This window comes from Pongo abelii, chromosome 6 (genome assembly GCF_028885655.2).
Source record: "Pongo abelii isolate AG06213 chromosome 6, NHGRI_mPonAbe1-v2.0_pri, whole genome shotgun sequence".
NCBI classification, from domain to species: Eukaryota; Metazoa; Chordata; class Mammalia; order Primates; family Hominidae; genus Pongo; species Pongo abelii.
This window is the reverse complement of record NC_071991.2, coordinates 133,016,635-133,035,964: the sequence shown is the minus strand read 5'-3', so window position 1 is coordinate 133,035,964 and position 19,330 is coordinate 133,016,635. Positions and strand designations below refer to the sequence as shown.

General features: G+C 40.6%; 1 protein-coding gene and 1 pseudogene across 3 annotated transcripts in view; both read right to left on the bottom strand.

The window, feature by feature from the left end:
• Positions 1-1,657: 1,657 nt before the first annotated feature.
• LOC129060274 (protein max-like) lies at positions 1,658-2,774 on the bottom strand (annotated as a pseudogene).
• A 1,733-nt stretch (positions 2,775-4,507) lies between these two features.
• Positions 4,508-19,330, bottom strand: part of NUP205 (nucleoporin 205) — a 94,816-nt gene continuing 79,993 nt past the window's right edge. For all 3 annotated transcript variants that reach the window (XM_024249885.3, XM_024249884.3, XM_054559869.2), the window contains 8 exons: positions 19,250-19,326; positions 16,838-16,966; positions 16,199-16,325; positions 9,879-10,045; positions 8,220-8,343; positions 7,641-7,769; positions 7,034-7,107; positions 4,508-4,862 (listed from right to left, as the gene is read on the bottom strand). In XM_024249885.3, coding sequence (XP_024105653.2) covers positions 4,710-4,862; positions 7,034-7,107; positions 7,641-7,769; positions 8,220-8,343; positions 9,879-10,045; positions 16,199-16,325; positions 16,838-16,966; positions 19,250-19,326 — 980 coding nt within the window. In that variant the 3' untranslated portion in view covers positions 4,508-4,709. The remainder of the gene's footprint in view (positions 4,863-7,033; positions 7,108-7,640; positions 7,770-8,219; positions 8,344-9,878; positions 10,046-16,198; positions 16,326-16,837; positions 16,967-19,249; positions 19,327-19,330) is intronic.

Here is a 19,330-nt window from a genome sequence, read left to right as displayed (position 1 = left end):
GCAGGAAAAAGACAAATGAGGCCTAAACACACAAAACCCTTCACTGGGATCTGTTGACTGCAGCCAGAACCAGGGCTGGATCACACAATGGAGGCAGGTACCAGGGCCGCAGGAAGGGAAGTAGCTGGGGCAGGGAAAGGCCCACACTGGGATACCGGTTTAGCACCAGGTAAATCACTCTTGGTATTTACATACAAAATCAGTTGGCTCTATCTCTTAGACATACACAAAGAAAGCAAGATTTGATCATTACTTTATGAATCTGTCATTTTGCAATACCGGTACTATGAAGAAATAGGGACAACTCACTCAGATTCAAATTTCAGTAGCAGGAAATAAATATTGAAACACCATCATTGGCCCGCAATACAAAACCTCTACACCACCCAATATTGCCCTCCCTGCCCAACCCCAAAGGACCACTCCCTGGTGGCTGCGGCTTCACTGCTGCCATCTCCAATACATACCACAGGTGTCATGCAGCCCTCCTTAAGGCTGGCACCGCAGGCTTAAACAACTGGCTGAGAAGCAGGAGAGAAACACGCCAAAGGGGTCTGTGCTGCAAACACGACCCCTCTTTTTTTTACACCACAAACTTCTTTAAGGATCTGGTCACTCAATTGGAGCAATAAATAGCTTTTTAGAAAAAGAGAAAAAAGTCCTTAAAAAGGAGAAAGTGTAAATCTGATTACTCCAAACCAGTCATCTTTTTTTTTATTTTGAGATGGAGTCTCGCTGTCACCCAGGCTGGAGTGCAGGGGCACAATCTCAATTCACTGCAACCTCCGCCTCCCGGGTTCAGGCGATTCTTCTGCCTCAGCCTCCCGAGTAGTTGGGACTACGGGCGTGTACCACCATGCCGGCTAACTTTTGCATTTTTCAGTAGAGACAGGGTTTTGCCATGTTGGCCAGGCTGGTCTCGAACTCCTGACCTCAGGTGATCCGCCCGCCTCTGCCACCCAAAGTGCTGGGATTACAGGCATGAGCCATCACGCCCAGCCCAGTCATCTTCTTAAAGTCATCTTCTTAAGAGCAGTTCACAGATTCTCAAAGTCTGTTAAACAGAGGTGAGTGTGGACCTGGAGGCAGCCTGGGTGGGGCAGGTGTCCTCCAGGCATGTGCCTGGGCAGGGCTGCAGGAGCTGGTGGAGTGGGCAGGATACTGTGCTCAGAGGTCAGGCTGGCCATCTGTCCTCCATAGAAAAAGCTGCCAAGCTAGGCTGTTTTGGTCTAAAAATTCTTGGTGGGGACAGGGAATCCTTGAAAGGAACACTTTTTTTTTTTTTTTTTAAACAGTTATAGTGAAAATGGGGAAGGAGGACAAGAGCTTTTTTGGGGGGTGGGGTAGGGAGGGGGACAGACTCTTGCTCTGTTGCCCAGGCTGGAGTGCAGTGGTGTCATCTAGCCTCACCGCAACCTCCATATCCTGGGCTCAAGCAATTATCCTGCCTCAGCCTCCCGAGTAGCCAGGATTACAGGCGTGCACCACCACACCAGGCTAATTTTTGTAATTTTAGTAGAGACAGGGTTTCACCACGTTGGCCAGGCTGGTCTCGAACTCCTGACTTCAAGTGATCTGCTCGCCTCAGCCTCCCAAAGTGCTGGGATTACAGGCGTGAGCCACTGCGCCAGGCCCCAACAGCTTTTACATAAAAATTAAAAAAAAAAAATTTCAGGGAGAAAGAGAAAAATAGCCTCTGAAATGGTTCTGAAGAAACGGAAAGGAGGATGATGGAGACAGTGTTTATTGCTGGCCTGCCCTGAGTAACTCAGCTGGCCTCCATCTGGAGTTACTTCCTACTTCAGGGTTCTTCAGGCTCCAACTCTGAGCTGTAGTCGGAGCCCCCATCAAAGGCAAAGGTGGTGCTGCCCTTGGCATTGGTGTAGAGGATGCTGTCTGAGGAGGGATAGTTGGCCTGTGGCTGGGCACTTGACCTTGCCTTCAGTGCACGGACTTCCTGCTTCAGAAGAGCATTCTGCCGCTGAAGTCATCAATATCTCACTGGCGTGTGGTTTTTTCCCTTCGCATATGCTGGATATACTCTATGGCTTTGTCTAGGATTTGGGCCCAGGATGCCTTCTCTCCTTGGAGTGTTGGGACTGAGTCCCACAAACTGAAAGCTGCCTTTGATGTGGTCCCTACGATTTCATTCCAGTGCATTATGATGGGCCCGTTTGTCAGCCACAGATTGAAATCTCTGTTGTTGCTTGTCACTCTCCACCTCGATGTCATCATTATCACTCATTTCCTACAACCCAGGGAGCAGCCACTGCAGCAGCAGTGCTGCCGCCGGGGAGGCGGAAGGACAGAGGAATCTGAGGAAGTCACTGACAAGAAGCAGAGTTCCCCTACCTACACACACACACTCACTTGCTCTCACTCACATAAACACAGGCAAGAACCATCTCCTCACTCCCAAAATCCCAGTTCCAAATTTAGCTATATGTCTTGTCTGTTAAGAATGCTTCATACTTCAGAAGTTTATAAAATGCTTTGATTTCACACCCAGGCTCTTTGCTAATCATTTCTAGGTTCATGCCTGTGCTCCAGATGATAGAGATAACCATATACCTGACCAGCGGAGCACTATGCACTATAACTACATTTTGGATCCATTTATTTATTCTTTCACATCCGGGACTTCTATTTATTAACAGAATGTTTTCCAGCTAATGTTTATCTCTGGTGGGCAGTAAATTAATTACAAAATATAACACTGACAAAGCCTTTATATTTTTCTTTTTTTAAATCTGACAGCATAACTTCCTCTAAGATAAAGCTATTTTAAAAAGATGCTTGAAGGCCAGGTGCAGTGGCTCACGCCTATAATCCCAGCACTTTGGGAGGCTGCGGTGGGCAGATCCCTTGAGGCCAGGAGTTCGAGACCAGCCTGGCCAACATGGTGAAACCCTGTCTCTACTAAAAATACATTAGCTGGGCATGGTAGCACACGCCGGTAACCCAGCTACTTGGGAGGCGGAGGCAGGAGAGTCACTTGGGTCCGGGAGGCGGAGGTTGCAGTGAGCCATGATCATGCCACTGCATTCCAGCCTGGGTGACAGAATAAGACCCTGTCTCCAAAACAAACAAACAAACAAACAAAAAAACCCAAAAACCAAAAACCAATGCTTGGAAGCCATAGAAGTTTTATTGTAAGCATTTAAAAACACCACCACCACCACCAGGCTGGGCGCGGAGGCTCACGCCTGTAATCCCAGCACTTTGGGAGGCCGAGGCAGGTGAATCACAAGGTCAGGAGATTGAGACCATCCTGGCCAACATGGTGAAACCCTGTCTCTACTAAAAATACAAAAATTAGCTGGGCATGGGGGCGCATGCCTGGAGTCCCAGCTACTCAGGAGGCTGAGGCAAAAGAATCGCTTGAACCTGGAAGGCAGAGGTTGCAGTTCAGTCGAGATCATGCCACTGCACTCCAGCCTGGAGACAGAGCAAGACTCTTTCTCAAAAACAAAACAAAACCAAAAAACACTATAACACTATAGAATAAGTATCAATTTTATTCTATAGTGTTACAGCATTTATTCTGTTACTACATGAAAGTGAACGAAAGTTCACTCCTCTCAGCAGTCTCTCCTATGTATTATGCTGAAGTAATTGCTGGCTGGAAAAGGAAATTTGCAGTTTCAGATGATGTAGTTACTTGAACATGAAAACAACTGGATAAGAAATAGAGTGGTGATCATGTAAATGTTTTGTCCTAGTGATAGCCCTCATATTAATTATATAAGAAATATTGGCAGATGATTAATTTGAGAAATTTCACAATCATTTCTAAGGAACAAACACAAATTACTGTAGAGTCGGCTCTCCATATCCCCAGGTTCAACATCTGCAGATTCAACCAACCACAGATCACAGATATTTGGGGGAAAAAAAACAATGTAACAGTAAAAAATAATAGAAATTTTAAAACACAGTATTAACCACTATTTATATAGAATTCATATTATATTAGGTATTGTAAGTAATCTAGAAATGACTTAAAGTATACAAGAAGATGCATCTATATTATATGCAAACACTCTGCCATTTTATATAAGGAACATGCATACCAAAACATAGGTTTTGGTATCCGTGGGAGCCCCGGAACCAGTACTCACCAGATACCAAGTACTCACAAGATACCAGTACTCACCAGATACCAAGGGACAATTGTATTGTCAACTTACATGCAGAAAAGAAAAAAAAGAAAAAAAAAAAAAAGGCAAAACCTAAATAATTTTAGGAAAAAGCTTGACTTTTTCAGACATTTTCACAGTATTGAGTACACTATTCTATAAGAGCATAGCTATAGTTTAGTAACCCTGAATATTGTAATAGTGTAATGTAGCTACAAAGGCTGAAAAAATTAGAATTTTCAGACTATGCCTTTAATCTGGCATTCAGAATAATATCTCTATGGGAAAATCACCACTGTTGAAGGTTTATTTGTTAGATTCCTGATAATGCTGATCACAAGATAAAAGATCAAAAGATTAACCATACATTTGTTTTGTTTTTTTTAAAAAGTATTTATTTTTTACTAGTGAGGATGGAACTAGGCAAAGAAGTTTACAGAAAAGATGTCCATATACAAAGAAAGAAATAGCAAAATATTTTTGGTCACAATTTAGAAAGAAACTAATCTATAAAACGGAGACAGTTCTCCCCAATTCATCTCTCTCATAGAAGAGCATAAGCACGGGCTCTCAGTTCCTTGATATCCTCAAGAGGCCACGGATACGTCTGACAAGAGCCTGTATGAAACTATATCGAGATCGAACTTTTGAATATAATCCTTCAATGTCCAGAAGTTTCTTTTGTAGTGATTCTCCAAAAGCGTTGATTGCATCAGCCTGAAGCTAGCAGTGACACAAAAGACATTTTGTTAAAATTGTTGTCTCAAATATTTCTTTTATTCTAAGTCTTCCAATTTAAAACACCTTAGAATTTTTGTAATGTGGTTCTTTCAATGTAAAATACTTTTGAATTTTTGTAATGTGTTACTAAATTAACTAAACATTCACATTTTCTACCTTAGAATTTTTTGGTTTAATTCTCATGTTTTTCCTGCTTTCTTTTCTTCTATAAATTTAAAAACCTGCTTTAAATAGCAATGAATGTTGATGCTGATGCTGATATACTAACATACACACAAAAACATTTCCTGAAGGGCCATACAAGAAGTCAGTAAGACTAGGAGGGAGGGAGGGAAGGAGGATGCGGGGAAGGAAGGGAGGGAGGGAGGACAGGAGGGTAGGTGGGAAAGAAGCTTTTACTTTTTACTTCATTTTGCAATTTTTAAAAACCCACTTGCATGCTTTTGTTTTCAAAAAATATTAATGTGGGGATAAACCTGGTATATGCTTTAGAATTCATATATATTCTAGAATGCATATGTAGTTTCAGATGGATCTTTTTGATGTTATATTAAAAGACTAAAATTAAGTACAATATTAGATGAATCTACCTGTTTTCAGTATTGCATTAAAATCACAGCACAGAGTGTGAGATTATTTATTAATCCTGCATTTTTTTCTAGCTTTTTCACAAAGCAGTCTAAATGAAATAGTAACAGTTATTACTTCAAAATATATTTATTTTTGTTGTCCTAGCTACTCAGGATGCTGAGGCGGGAGAATCACTTGAGCCCAGGGGTTTGAGGCTGCAGTGAACTGTGGTCACACCACTGCACGCCAGCCTGGGTAACGGAGTGAGACCTTGTCTCTCAGACAAAGCAAACAAAGAAACAAACTTCTGAATAACCTTCTTTGGCTAATTTTGCACATGGCCTCAATTAATACTAGTTCTCCTAAACAAGCCTAGCCACAAAACAAATTCCTTTTATAAAGTCACTAAGGGGCTAATGTAGTCTGGATTGGGATGGGAGCATGGTATCCATGACATCCAGCAAGCTGTGCTTTGGAGGCTGCTGTAACTGCACCTTTCATTCCCAACCTTGTTTTAAGAAAAATAGCAAAAAGAGGGATTTGGGAGGAGCAGAGGCTTTATCAAATCATGGCTAAGGACATTCAGATGGCTAGTAGAGGATCTAGCTGTAATTCATTTTCCCTAACATCACACACCCTGATACCTGCTTTGTTAGAAACATAACTTTGCTATTAGTTTAATATGAGGTTTTCATTGTAATTGTTTTTTGGCATACTCTTCATTCATTCCAACACTACTGATCAACACGTTAGTAAGAGCACAGTGTTGTGTACTACAGTCTACTACAGCGGGATTTGTATTGGCTGCTCTCAATCTCACCATTAAATTATTTCCTGAAAAATAAGTGCTGAGTGATACTTTGTACCTAAAAAGTTCTACAAAGCTAATCAAAAGATATCAGGAGTTTCCAGATCATAATGCCTACCAATCACGGAACGCTTACCATGTTCTAGGTACAACACTAGCAGCCTCACATACATGAAACCTCACTTAATTCTGACAAAACCCTTTGAGGCTGAATCCTCCTATTTCTTAGATGAAGCAACTGAGGCTCGGAAGTTAAGTAAGTTGTTCCAAGTCATATAGCTGTTAAAATGGTCAAGCTAGAGTTCAAACCAGGTCTCTGTAAGCAACCCTGAAAATCATAATCTTATTAACATACCAGGCTTTCCTTTTTACTTACTTACTTACATTCACTCATTTACTTATATTTTGGAGACAAGGTCTTACTTCACTCTTTCATTCATTTATTGGAGACAAGGTCTTGCTCTGTTGCCCAGGCTGGAGTGCAGTGGTGCAATCACAGCTCACTGCAGCCTCAATCTCCCAGGCTCAGGTGGTTCTCCCACCTCAGCCTCCCAGGTAGCTGTGACTACAGGTGCATGCCACCACAGTATGCCAATTTTTTTTTTTTTAAGAGACGGGGTCTCACTATGTTGCCCAGGCTGGTCTCAAACTCCTGGGCTCAAGCAATCCTCTCGTCTCGGCCTCCCAAAATGCTGGGATTACAGGTGTGTACCATCACACCCAGCCCTTTTACTTCAATAAAGAAAAATAAAAGAATATGAGAATAGAAACTTACCTGGTCTAAATCATGTTGGCTCACTATAGCCAGCGCACTTCTAAAATCTAGATGGGTGTCTGAGGCGAAGGAATCTAGAGATAAAAAAACAGAGTTATACTGGCTGTGCAAGTACACATCTACCACACAGTGGAGGAACCTGATGACAATGAACAATAACAACAGCATCATGAAAAACACAGCTCTAGATTGGGAACTCAATTTTCAACTTTTAGCAAATGGAAGCCCCTAGAAAGCATTTCACTGGTCCAGACCAGGGTTCTCAGTTTTTCTCTATTTCTTTCCACCTAAGGCACAGAGGCCCACTCCAGCAATAAGAATCAGCATAATAGCAGACCTATTCCATTCTTCTAGAGCTGGGTCAGCCCCTAACTGCAGCAAGAAGCTAAGGAACAGCTGATGAGCAGGCTCTAGAATATTCTTATGCTCAGCACAATGTCCCGTGAAAAGTAAAATGCAAGACATAGCTACGTCTAGTGACTAAGCAGCTCTTGATTCACCCAATTCACTCTAAGTAATCTGGAAACAAAAATAAAAAAAACTGTTACTAGCTTTTCAAGACACAAATAGGTATTTATGGTTCATTAATTTTTAGCAGAAAGTTTACCTTGCAGTCTTCTGCTTTTAAACAAGGTTCTCGAAGCAAATAAGGAATCTTGAGAATCCGTGGGCATGCAATGTAACAAGTAGTACTCCAGATGGCGCCAAAGAATAAATAGGCAGGTCTCTATGATAACTATACCAGAGCTCAGATTAAAGGAACATAAACTCATCAAATATTTTTTACAAACCAGTTTCGGAGGAGGAGAAAAAACGACAGACTGCACTCACTTAATGAGGTATCCACAGCCTCAGTCTAACAGACAGGGTTTCACTGAAGGCTCCTCAAGAGGAAGCAGCAAGGTGTGCTGAGGAAAGAGGTGGGGACCTTGGGGTCCTGTGCCAGTAGTCTCATGTCCCTACCTTCTTCCCTGACAGAAAGTGCCCGTGTATATTATCAGTATTACCAGCTACTCTAAAAGATAAGAACAAAAACTATGATTTGGAAATACATTAGGCATTTACTGGGAAAAAAATTAAGTTTATCTCCTTCCACCTGGTTTTGGTGCCCAAATAATATGAGAATAAGTGAACAGTTCCTATATTTCAAGGTCATCATTCAAGTGCATGATTTCATAAAGGATACAAGAACAAAGGGAAAGCAGTTTAGCTCGATTGTTGATCACCTTCACCAAGCGCCGTCTTGCTAGAACATATTTCTGGGCAGTGGAGATTTTATCAACACCAGCAGGCATCACAGACTGACACAACTAGAAGAAACAAATGTGGTATTAGAATGACATCAACTGGAACGAAATTTTTAATGAAAAACTACTATCAGCAGGTCACCATGGTAAATGCTATGAAAAACACTCAAATTTAAACATCCTTGCAGATAAGAGTTTTTATCTAAGAAGCTAGCAATTTTTAAAAATTACAGCCAAAGCAAATTCACAAATGAACATTTATCTGCTGCCTTTTGAAAAAGTCTGTCCCTGAAACACAGTCAGGGTTGCTGATGAAACCCTGAATTTCCTGTCACATTAAAACAAACCAAGACACAACGATAGGTTTTTCAAGCAGAGCTATAACAATACCATGGAGAATTTCTAACAGTTGTCAGGTATCTTCTGCAAAAAATACAAGGTAGACACCTAGAGCATAACTAAAATATGATCATCAACCAAAGCTCCCATGACCACTTCTCAGTGTGGCACACACATGAGCACAGTTGTTCCAGCTAACGTTCTGATGCTGGGTTCCAAGGAAGGCGTACTGAAGTGAGGCTGATGGAAGGCCACATGCTTCATGATGATGATGCAATTCCTCTTGCAAGTACAAACATCACTAATTAGCTACACGTTACAGGAAGGACCGCCAGGCATAAACCCAAAATTTCAGGGGTTACCTAAACCCAGTCATTGACTCCTGCCTCACCCTGTTCCTGCCAGCTACATGCCTTTGGGTAAGTTATGCAAGTCTTCTGTGCCTCAGTTTCCTCACATGAGAAATGAGAATAGAAACAGTATCTGCCCAGGTGTTAGGTAGAACATGTAGTTCAGGGCCTGGCATGTTGTAGACACTCAATAAATGTCCCCTGAGGTTACCAGAAAAGTGGCAAGAGGGAGTAGGCATGGACTACTCATAAGAGTAACATGGAAGTTTTTAGAAAGCTTGGTGCAAACCAGGAATGACAAAGTGGCTCAAAATCCAGGCTGCCACAGGACACCAGGAAGCTTCAGCACTGCCTTAGGAACTGGCCAAGAGATGCCTTACATTCAGCTGTGCCAAATGGAAAAGGCAGCAAGCTACTTAGTAGCAATCCTGGTAATTCTGCATCTTTAGTTAATACAGTAAGTAGAGGGAATGATTCTGGGTCACTGAGGGAAGGCAGTCAAGTTTCATATGCTATGCCATTTGTTTGAAAGATTTGCTAAACAGATATTGAAGATGCTGAAGGCACAGAGACATTTACCCAAGTTCTATTAAAAAAAAAAATCTGCAACAGAAGCCTTTCTCAGCACAGATTTTAGAGTATAAATGACCCAAAACTCTTCATTCAAAGGCCAGCTGCCTTTCTATTTTCTTGAACAGGTGCTACACTTCATTGTTTTTCAGTTAAGAGTTTCTATGTTTATAAGGCTGGTGCTACGGCAAAAGAGTCTTCTTCAAATCACACAGAAGAACATTCCAATTCCTTCAGTCATACTGTATACGTTGTCTTTACTCAGTCTGAGACCAGTACCCTGGCCTAGTAACAGCAATGATTTCTCAAGTCCCCCCAGCTCATTAATAAGATTCGTACCTCTTTTATCTCATCTGGGGGAAGCTGCTCTACATTTTGTAGCTTGCTGACACTCTGTCGATGACTGTCATAATAGCTGAAGAAATCATTAGCACTCTGTTTCAGCAGGTAGATGATAATGCCTAAACCAGGCAGGCGCCAGTATGGAACCACTGGAGCTTGGGTATCTAATAGAGGTGATGACATAAAACAATGTTCCACTTATAAGCATTTCATATGAATTTCAAATGAACTGTTTTAAAACAAGGGATGCCCCAGAATTTAAGGACATGTAATCTGTCATTAAAACCAACCCAAGATTACTTTTAAATGCCATTTATAATTTAAAGAACAAATGGTTAGGAGCCACTGTAATCAGGTACATACATAAGGCTGGAAATCCTGCGAAAATAAAGAAATCTGACTGATGCACATTGGCAGAGCCTACCCTTTATTAGGCAAAGAGTTCTTTGAGAACTCTATCAAAGTATAAACCTTACACACACACACACACACCCCTCCACATCAAAAACAATATACACAATTGTGGGGTTTCTTAACACCAAGTGACTAATTCCTGCTTTGCCTGATGGGTCTAGTTGTATGGATTCATTTCTGGTCTGCATCTTTCTGGTTACTAAATTGCCAGCTCAAAGTCATTCTTTCAAAGAGACAAGAATAGTAACTGAAATATTCAAAAAATATAAATGGATTTAAACTTTAAAAAATCTTTTACCACAACAGCTACATTACAGTAGTAAAACAAAATGATCTGCCTTTTACCTGGCTACTGGCTAATGAAGATGCAAAGGAACAGTGGGATGTCATAAAAGTTGTTTGCAGAGGGAAAACTAGAAAGCAATAACAATATTATCCTAGGACAGGCACGGTGGCTCACCCCTGTCAACAATCTGGAAGGTTGAGGAGAGAGAATGGCTTGAGGCCAGGAGTTCAAGACCAGCCTGGGCAACAGAGACCCCATCCCTACAGAAAAGAAAAAAAAAATCATCCTAGAGACAGTCTGTGTAGTGCAATTAGAGCAATCTCCTCTAGTGACTAAGGGATTTCGTGGAAACACTGTGGCAATTTCTTTTTTTTTTTTTTTGAGATGGAGTCTTACTCTGTCATCCAGCCTGGAGTGCAGTGGTTCGATCTTGGCTCACTGCAACCGCCAACTCCCAGTTTCAAGCGATTCTCCTGCCTCAGCCTCCTGAGTAGCTGGGATTACAGGCGCATGCCACCACACCCAGTTATTTTTTGTATTTTTAGTAGAGATGGGGTTTTACCATGATGGCCAGGCTGGTCTTAAACTCCTGACCTCAGGTGATCCGCCCACCTCGGCCTCCCAAAGTGCTGGGATTACAGGTGTGAGCCACCACGCCTGGCCCAACACTGTGGCAATTTCAAGTTCAATTTGGAGATAATCTTTGTTTAATGACCCAAACTGCCATGAATACTGAAGGAGAGATCTACATTTGCTTTTTCTTCACTATCAACTCCCTTAACTTTGCTCTAAAGTCTGACTCATAGATCTTTTTCTTTCTTTCTTTTTTTTCTTTTTTTTTTTTTTTGAGACAGGTTTCTTACTTTGTCACCCAGGCTGGAGTGCAGTGGCACAAACAGGGATCACTGCAGCCTCAACCTCCTCGGCTCAGATGATCCTCCCACCTCAGCCTCCCAAGTAGCTAGGATTACAGGTGCACGCCACACCCAGCTAATTTTTTTGTATTTTTTTGTATTTTTTTGTAGAGATGAGGTTTTGCCATATTGTCCAGGCTGGTCTCTACCTTCTGGGCTCAAGCAATGCACTGCCTTGGCCTCCCAAAGTGCTGGGATTACAGGCATGAGCCACCACACCTGGCCAATCCCATAGATCTTTATACAGAGGGGAAGAGACAGAAGAGTCCTTTGTCTGTGGATGCTGCCACCAACTAAGACATCCTAGACAAATTCAGTTTGCCAGGTATCCTCTTCTAGTCCACAGCAAAGATGTGACAGTTTTCACAATACATTGTTATAGAGAGCCTTCTCCTAGTGAAATTAAGTATCCTGGTCCCCAGATAACATCTGTGTGGTCTCTACCCTGGTAGGAAGATACCCACAAAGAGGATGACTGAATGCCTGGAGGACTCCAAAGCATTTCAGGAATTCTCACCATACTAACTTGCCCAAGTCTAGAAAATATTTGCGCATTCAGAGGCTATCAGGTTTGCATAAAACAGCTAGGTGCAGTTGCTCGCGCCTGTAATCCCAGCACTTTGGGAAGCCAAGGCAGGTGGATCACTTGAGGTCAGGTGTTTGAGACCAGCTTGACCAACATGGTGAAACTCCATCTGTACTAAAAATACAAAAATTAGCCAGGCATGGGATGTGTGTCTGTGGTCCCAGCTTCTTGGGAGGTTGAGGCATGAGAATTGCAGTAGCCCAGGAGGTAAAGGTTGTAATGAGCCAAGATCGCGCCACTGAACTCAGCCTGGGTGACGGAATGAGACTCTGTCTCTAAAATAAAATAAAATAAATTCATTGGAAGAGAGCTTGTCATTGCTTCCATTTTACGGATAAGAGAACTAAGGCACAAAGAGGGTGATTAACTTTTCCAAAATCACACCAATAAGTTATTTGTAGAACCGGGATTCAAATCCAGGCAGTTTGTCATTAGTCGATGTTCTTAACTACTAGGTTAAACTGCTTCTCTATAATTAATTATCCTCAAACCTACCACATACCTACTCACTCACGTGTCTAGAACTGGAAGAGAAAAATATGGTTGTTGACTCTAAAAAGAGTCCAAGAAAAAATGGAAAAATAACAATTTCTAAGACTCAATGGGCCACGCATGGTGGCTCACACCTGTAATCCCAGCACTTTGGGAGGCCGAGGTGGGCGGATCGCCTGAGGTCAGGAGTTCGAGACCAGCCTGGCCAATACGGTGAAACTCCATCTCTACTAAAAATACGAAAAATTAGCCGGGCATGGTGGTGGGTGCCTGTAGTCCCAGCTATTCGGGAGGCTGAGGCAGGAGAATGGCGTGAACCCAGGAGGTGGAGTTTGCAGTGAGCCAAGATCGAGATCCGCCCTGCACTCCAGCCAGGGCGACAGAGCAAGACTCCATTTCAAAAAGAAATTTAAAAAAAAAAGAAATTAGCTGGGAATGGTGGCAGGCACCTATACTCCCAGCTACTCAGGAGGCTGAAGCAAGAGAATCGCTTGAACTCGGGAGGCAAAGGTTGCAGTGAGCCAAGATCGCACCACTGTACTGCAGCCTGGTGGACAAGAGCGAGACTTCGTCTCAAAAAAAAAGACTCAATGAGTTCGTCTTCAAGTATATAAAGATCAAAGAATGATAGGATATGGAAAAGATTAGCTCAAAATGAGAAGCAACTAAATAAAATTTTCATAATGACCAATGACAACATTATTACCACATGATTAATACTAAAGAATACAAAATTATATTTTTGAAAAATCTTATGTTCAGGTTAAATTTGTGTTACAAGATTAGTTTCAAGAGGGAAGAAAGGAGCCCTTTTGAGGCAGAGTTAGAGGTCCCCATCAAGCTATAGCCCTACAGAGATTAATAAACAGATTGATGTCCATTTTCAAACTGCCAGATGGAAAGGGGATAAATCAGGTTATAAGTCACTGCTGGGTGACAGGTCTTTGGATAGGATTCCCAATCATTCCATGCCCTTCCAAAGTGAAATGATCTCTTTTTTCACACTGGTTGAGCCACTTGGACTAGAAGGATGACTTTCCCCTCATGCCAGTGAAGACATCCAGATACTGGAATCCCCCATGGTGGCCCCTTTTCATCCTATCCTCCTGGCAGCAAACTTTTTTTTTTGTTAGAGGCGTGATCTTGGCTCACTGCAGCCTTGAACTTCTGGGGCTCATGTGATCCCCCTGCCATAGTCTCCTGAATAAATGGGATTACAGGCTCAGCCATCATGCCCGGCTCCAAATTTCTGAATACAGGAGAAAACAAGAACTATATAGAATTAACTTGTTTAAGCCAAAGGAACTATTTTACATGTCCAGTCTAATTTAACTATTTTACTCTATAAAATAGAACTACAAATCTTTGTAGCTACTTCCCCAGTTTCTTTAAGACATCCTGTCACCTAAGACTACTCCCTTTCAATCACTGAAAGATACCCTTAAATAAAGGTTATTTTATTAGCTATTAAGGACTTAGTTTGTCTTAATATGACAAACTAAGATTCTACCAGTCAGTACTCTTCTCCCGCATCCATGGCATAAAACGAAAAAGCCTAGACATAATACAAACAGAAGCAGACACTGGTAGGAGAAGGCAGAACTCTTGTGACAAAAATCAGAATAGTAGATGCCTGGGCCGGGGTGGAAGGAAACAATCAAATGCAATCAAAGGCAAGAAGAAATCTTTAAGGAACAGGGAATTGTTCTGTATTTTGGTTGTGGTGATGGTTACCCAACTTTATATAATTACCAAAAAGCATTCAAACTGTATACCTAAAATGGGTGAATTTTGTTGTACATAAATTACAACAACAACAAATTTAATACTACTAGCTAGGACATTTTATAATAGAATTTGTCTAACAAACTTCTTAGCATAATTTATATAGGATAAGGTTGAATGTTGCTAAACTAATATATTTTTCTTTTTTTCTTTAACTTGAAGTTCTGGGATACATGTACAGAATGTGTACGTTTGTTACATAGGTATACATGAGCCATGGTGGTTTGCTGCACCTATCAACCTGTCATCTAGGTTTTAAGCCAAACATGCACTAGGTATTTGTCCTAATGCTCTCCCTCCCCTTGCCCCCTATCCCCCGACAGGCACTGGTGTGTGATGTTCCCCTCCCTGTGGCCATGTGTTCTCATTGTTCAACTTCCACTTATGAGTGAGAACATGTGGTGTTTGGTTTTCTGTTCCTGTGTTAGTTTGCTGAGAATGATGGCTTCCAGCCTCATCCATGTCCCTGCAAAGGACATGAACTCATTCTTGTTTATGGCTGCATAGTATTCCATGGTGTATATGTGCCACAGTTTCTTTATCCAGTCTATCATTGATGGACATTTGGGTTGGTTCCAAGTCTTTGCTATTGTAAATAGTGCTGCAATAAACATGTGTGCATGTGTTTTTATAGTAGAATGATTTATAATCCTTTGGGTTAAACTATTTTTTTTTTTTTTTTTTGAGACAAAGTCTCACTCTGTAGCTCAGACTGTAGTGCAGTGGTGTGATCTCAGCTCACCGCAACCTCCGCCTCCTGGGTTCAAGCGATTCTCCTGCCTCAGCCTCCAGAGTACCTGGGATTACAGGCACGCGCCACTGCACCTGGCTAACTTGTTGTATTTTTAGCAGAGACAGGGTTTCACCATGTTGGCCAGGCTGGTCTTGAACTCCTGCCCTCAGTTTATCTGCCTGCCTCTGCCTCCCAAAGTGCTAGGATTACAGGCGTAAGCAACCGCACACCCTGCCACTAATATATTTTTCATAATGTCATTTTATACTATTATTCTACTTAACACATATTTTTTGTGTTATAATATAATATATATACTATATATATAGCGTATATATATACACTATATATACTATATATAGTATATATATACACTATATATATATACTATATAATATAATAATATACTATTATTCTACTTAACACATATTTTTTGTGATTAAGTAATTTTCAGGGATAGTAAGATCTTGAAGAAGACGAAAATGTGACAAATGTGACAAAATTTTTCTCACAGATCTCAAACAAAGACTTCCTGAAATCACCAACAGTCAATTCCATTATCCCCACCAAGATACTAATGGGCTTTTTCTTCTGAGTGTTCCATAGGATAACAGCTTTACCCATTATCCTGCCCCATATTCAAACATTCCCTACTGAATCATTAAAGCATCACAGGGTAAGTTGGCCTAATTAGTATCTAAATTGTATTTCGTTATGTTATAGAAATTTGGAGCTATAATAAAAAACCCAGTTTAGACACTGAATTCAGCTTAACATGATTTAACATATAAAACTGTTTGTTGTATTTTCATCTTTTTCACCCAGCCACCTTACTCCCCAATTTAGATCCTTTGAGCCCTCAAGTGCTATTCAAAACATGGTTCCTCTAGATTTACTCTCAGTAAATCTTGAATTTCTCTATTCTCTCCAGTCTTGTACATAGGTCTAATAATAATACCTCCCGCTCAACTTTAAAACTTATTTAAAATGTTTCCCATTAATGACACTTAAAAGAAAATACTGCATCTTACTGGAACCACGCTGGAGAGCTATGTCATAACCATAGCAACTTAGTTCCTTCAATACAGAATAAAAAACTAAGCTCACCTTGCCGTGGTCCATCTCTATTAACTGTTTCTGAAAGGCTAGGAGTGAAGAGACACACAGCATGCTGGAAGGTAGGGGAACTCTGTAACATGAGCGATTGGCAATATTCCATTACATTGGCACAAATCTATAATCAAAAAACAGCAGTAACAAAAATGTTAAGACCCTGAAATGTCTTAATTAGCATGAAAATCGAGATTTGAAGAAGAAAAGGTTATAAATCAATTTGTAAAATGACTCACATCTATGTATTCTTTTTTTTTTTTTTTTTTTTTTGAGATGGAGTCTGCCTCTGTTGCCCAGGCTGGAATGCAGTGGCGTGATCTTGGCTCACTACAATCTCTGCCTCTTGGGTTCAAGCAATTCTCCTGCCTCAGCCACTCCAAGTAGCTGGGCCCACAGGCATGTGCCACCATGCCCAGCTAAATTTTTCTGTATTTTTAGTACACACAAGGTTTCACCACGTGGGCTAGGATGGTCTTCAACTCTTGACCTCAGGTGATCCACCCGCCTTGGCCTCCCAAAGTGCTGGGATTATAGGTGTGAGCCACCGTACCAGGCCCACATCTGTTATTTTTATCAACGTTTCCCAAAAACATAAAAACCTTAGAGAAGTCATATGGTTCTTGCCCCTCTTACCTGCTGCATAGCCAGTTCAATCTCATCTTTCTTGCTTACTTTATCTCCCTCCACATTATCGTCTTGAAATTTAAACTGACGCAGTCTGTCAGAGCCACCAAAGCGACTTAGTAGTCCTAAGCACTGGCGCTAAGAAAGAAAAAGATATCTTGTTAAATGTATTTAAAATTAGTAACCTCTCTTTCTTGAGGGATAGAAACAAGAAAAACTCAGTGGAGAATGGAATCATTCCTTAAGGCATCTAATATCTTACTTAAAACTGAGCCAACTAAAAGTAGCATTATTAAAATTCAACTTTTTGCAAAGGTATTTGATTGGTAGCTAACAGATGAAAAGAGTACCATTTTTTTTAAAGCAATAAATCCCAGTATCATCTAAATGTTTGCCAAATAACTTTCTGCATTATATCAAAGTAGTATTAATTCTTTGGAAGATACTCATTAAATGAAAAACAAGTTTATAAACAAAAGAGAAGCAAAATGAGAGGGCAGTCACAAGATGGACACGTTTGTGATAATTTTGTCTACCAAGGCACAAATCTAAAAGCTGTTACTCCTGTGGTTGCTCCCAGGGACTTCATAAAGGGGTTACAAACACACAGGTCACCTTGGAAGATAAACGCAAATGTCCCCAGCTTCAAATGTTAATACTTCTCACCTGAGAATACAGTATTTCCCATGGTTCTCAAAGAGAAAGGACAAGCTTTTCAATATTGGCAGTATATCTAGAGGTTAGCCGATGGCTTTCAAATTAGAGACATGGGTTCCAATAACAGGTACAACTTTTTGCTCCGTGACCTGGAATAAGTTATTTAATTTCTCACGCCTGTATGTTCACATTTCTAAAGTGGTAATAACAATTCCTATCTTATAAGATGGCTGTCAGGATTCCCTGAGACATGGTATTATATTTAAAGTGCTTAGCACAATGTTCTGCACATAATAAATGTATTTTAAATGAAACATGTATTTTAAAAATTGGTAATACCATATACAGATTTAGATATATAGAGAGCTATACACGCACATAATATACAATGTCTTATTATTTTATTTATTTATTTTTGAGACAGTCTCTCACTCTGTTGCCCAGGCTGAAGTACAATGGTCTGATCTCAGCTCACTGCAACCTCTGCCTCCTAGGTTCAAGCAATTCTTGTGCCTCAGCCCCCCAGGTAGCTGGGACTACAGGCGTGCACCACCACACATGGCTAATTTTTGTATTTTTAATAGAGATGGAGTTTAGCCATGTTCACCAGGCTGGTCTCAAACTCCTGGCCTCAAGTGATCCACCCACCTCGGCCTCCCAAAATGCTGGGATTACAAGAGCGAGCCATCCCACCCGGCCGCTGTAAGTTTGGATAAGGCAAAACATATTAATGAGACTATAATATAAACTTATTTTGCCAAGATAGTTATATCTATGTTTAACATTTATAAATGTGTGTTTGCCGCTTCTCTTACAGATAAAATAGATGCACTCAAGCATTTCCGAAGCTCACTTTATGAAAGATCCATCAAAGAGGTGTCTTCCTCCATACCAATGAAAGATGACTTAAAAAACCCAAAGTATTTGGGTTTTGTTGGTGAGAGTACAATCTTTTCTGGAATGCTGTTTGACAATTATGATGTCAAAATGTACTATGTGTATACCTTCGGTCCCAGTGATACCATGTGTTATTTAATCCAGAGTATAATATGTACACAAAAATGCTAATACTAGCATTTTTCTTTTGAAATCTTGAAAAACAGTTCATGAAAAAAGGACTAGTTAAGAAAATCGCTGCATCAAAAACAATGGAATATAAACGCTAGTACATAAATATAATTACTCTGCAGTCAATAAAAAGTAAAGATGCTCAGATCAAACCAGGCCAAGAGGCTCCCAGAAAGACTGATAAAATATCTAATTGACAAACTAATATGTCAGAACATATTGAGAGGAGATTACAGAGCTTGTAAAGAATCTGGGGATAAATTAGTAATAAGTACATAAAAACCAAGCAAATAAAGAAGAAAACTCTAGGGCAAACAGTCTGCTCCTGGCTTATTCACAAATGACATTTACACAGTCATAATAATATAACACTAAATATTAATGTAACCAAAACTGTGATGTAATTATATTGAGTTTCAGGGGGTGTTATGGGAAATGTATACCTTGTATGATGGAAGAAAAGGAGTAAAAACATCTAAATTCTCATCTCCTCCCCATCCCCCAACAATGGAAAGTCAACAGATGATTACTAAAATTGGAAAATCAAGAAGCAGTAATGTAAGCATATTATTTAGAAAAACCAAAGAACCAAAACAGTTGAAAGGGGTTTCCCAAATCTAGGGAGCACAATGGGGAGGATGGTATATTTTGTAACATGTCTTATAACTGCTATTTAAAGAAATAAGAATCAGTTACCTGGAATCTTCCAATATGTCCCTGTAGCTCCATTAGAGACCCTTCATTTACATCAACGTCAAGTTCACTTAATATCCCTAT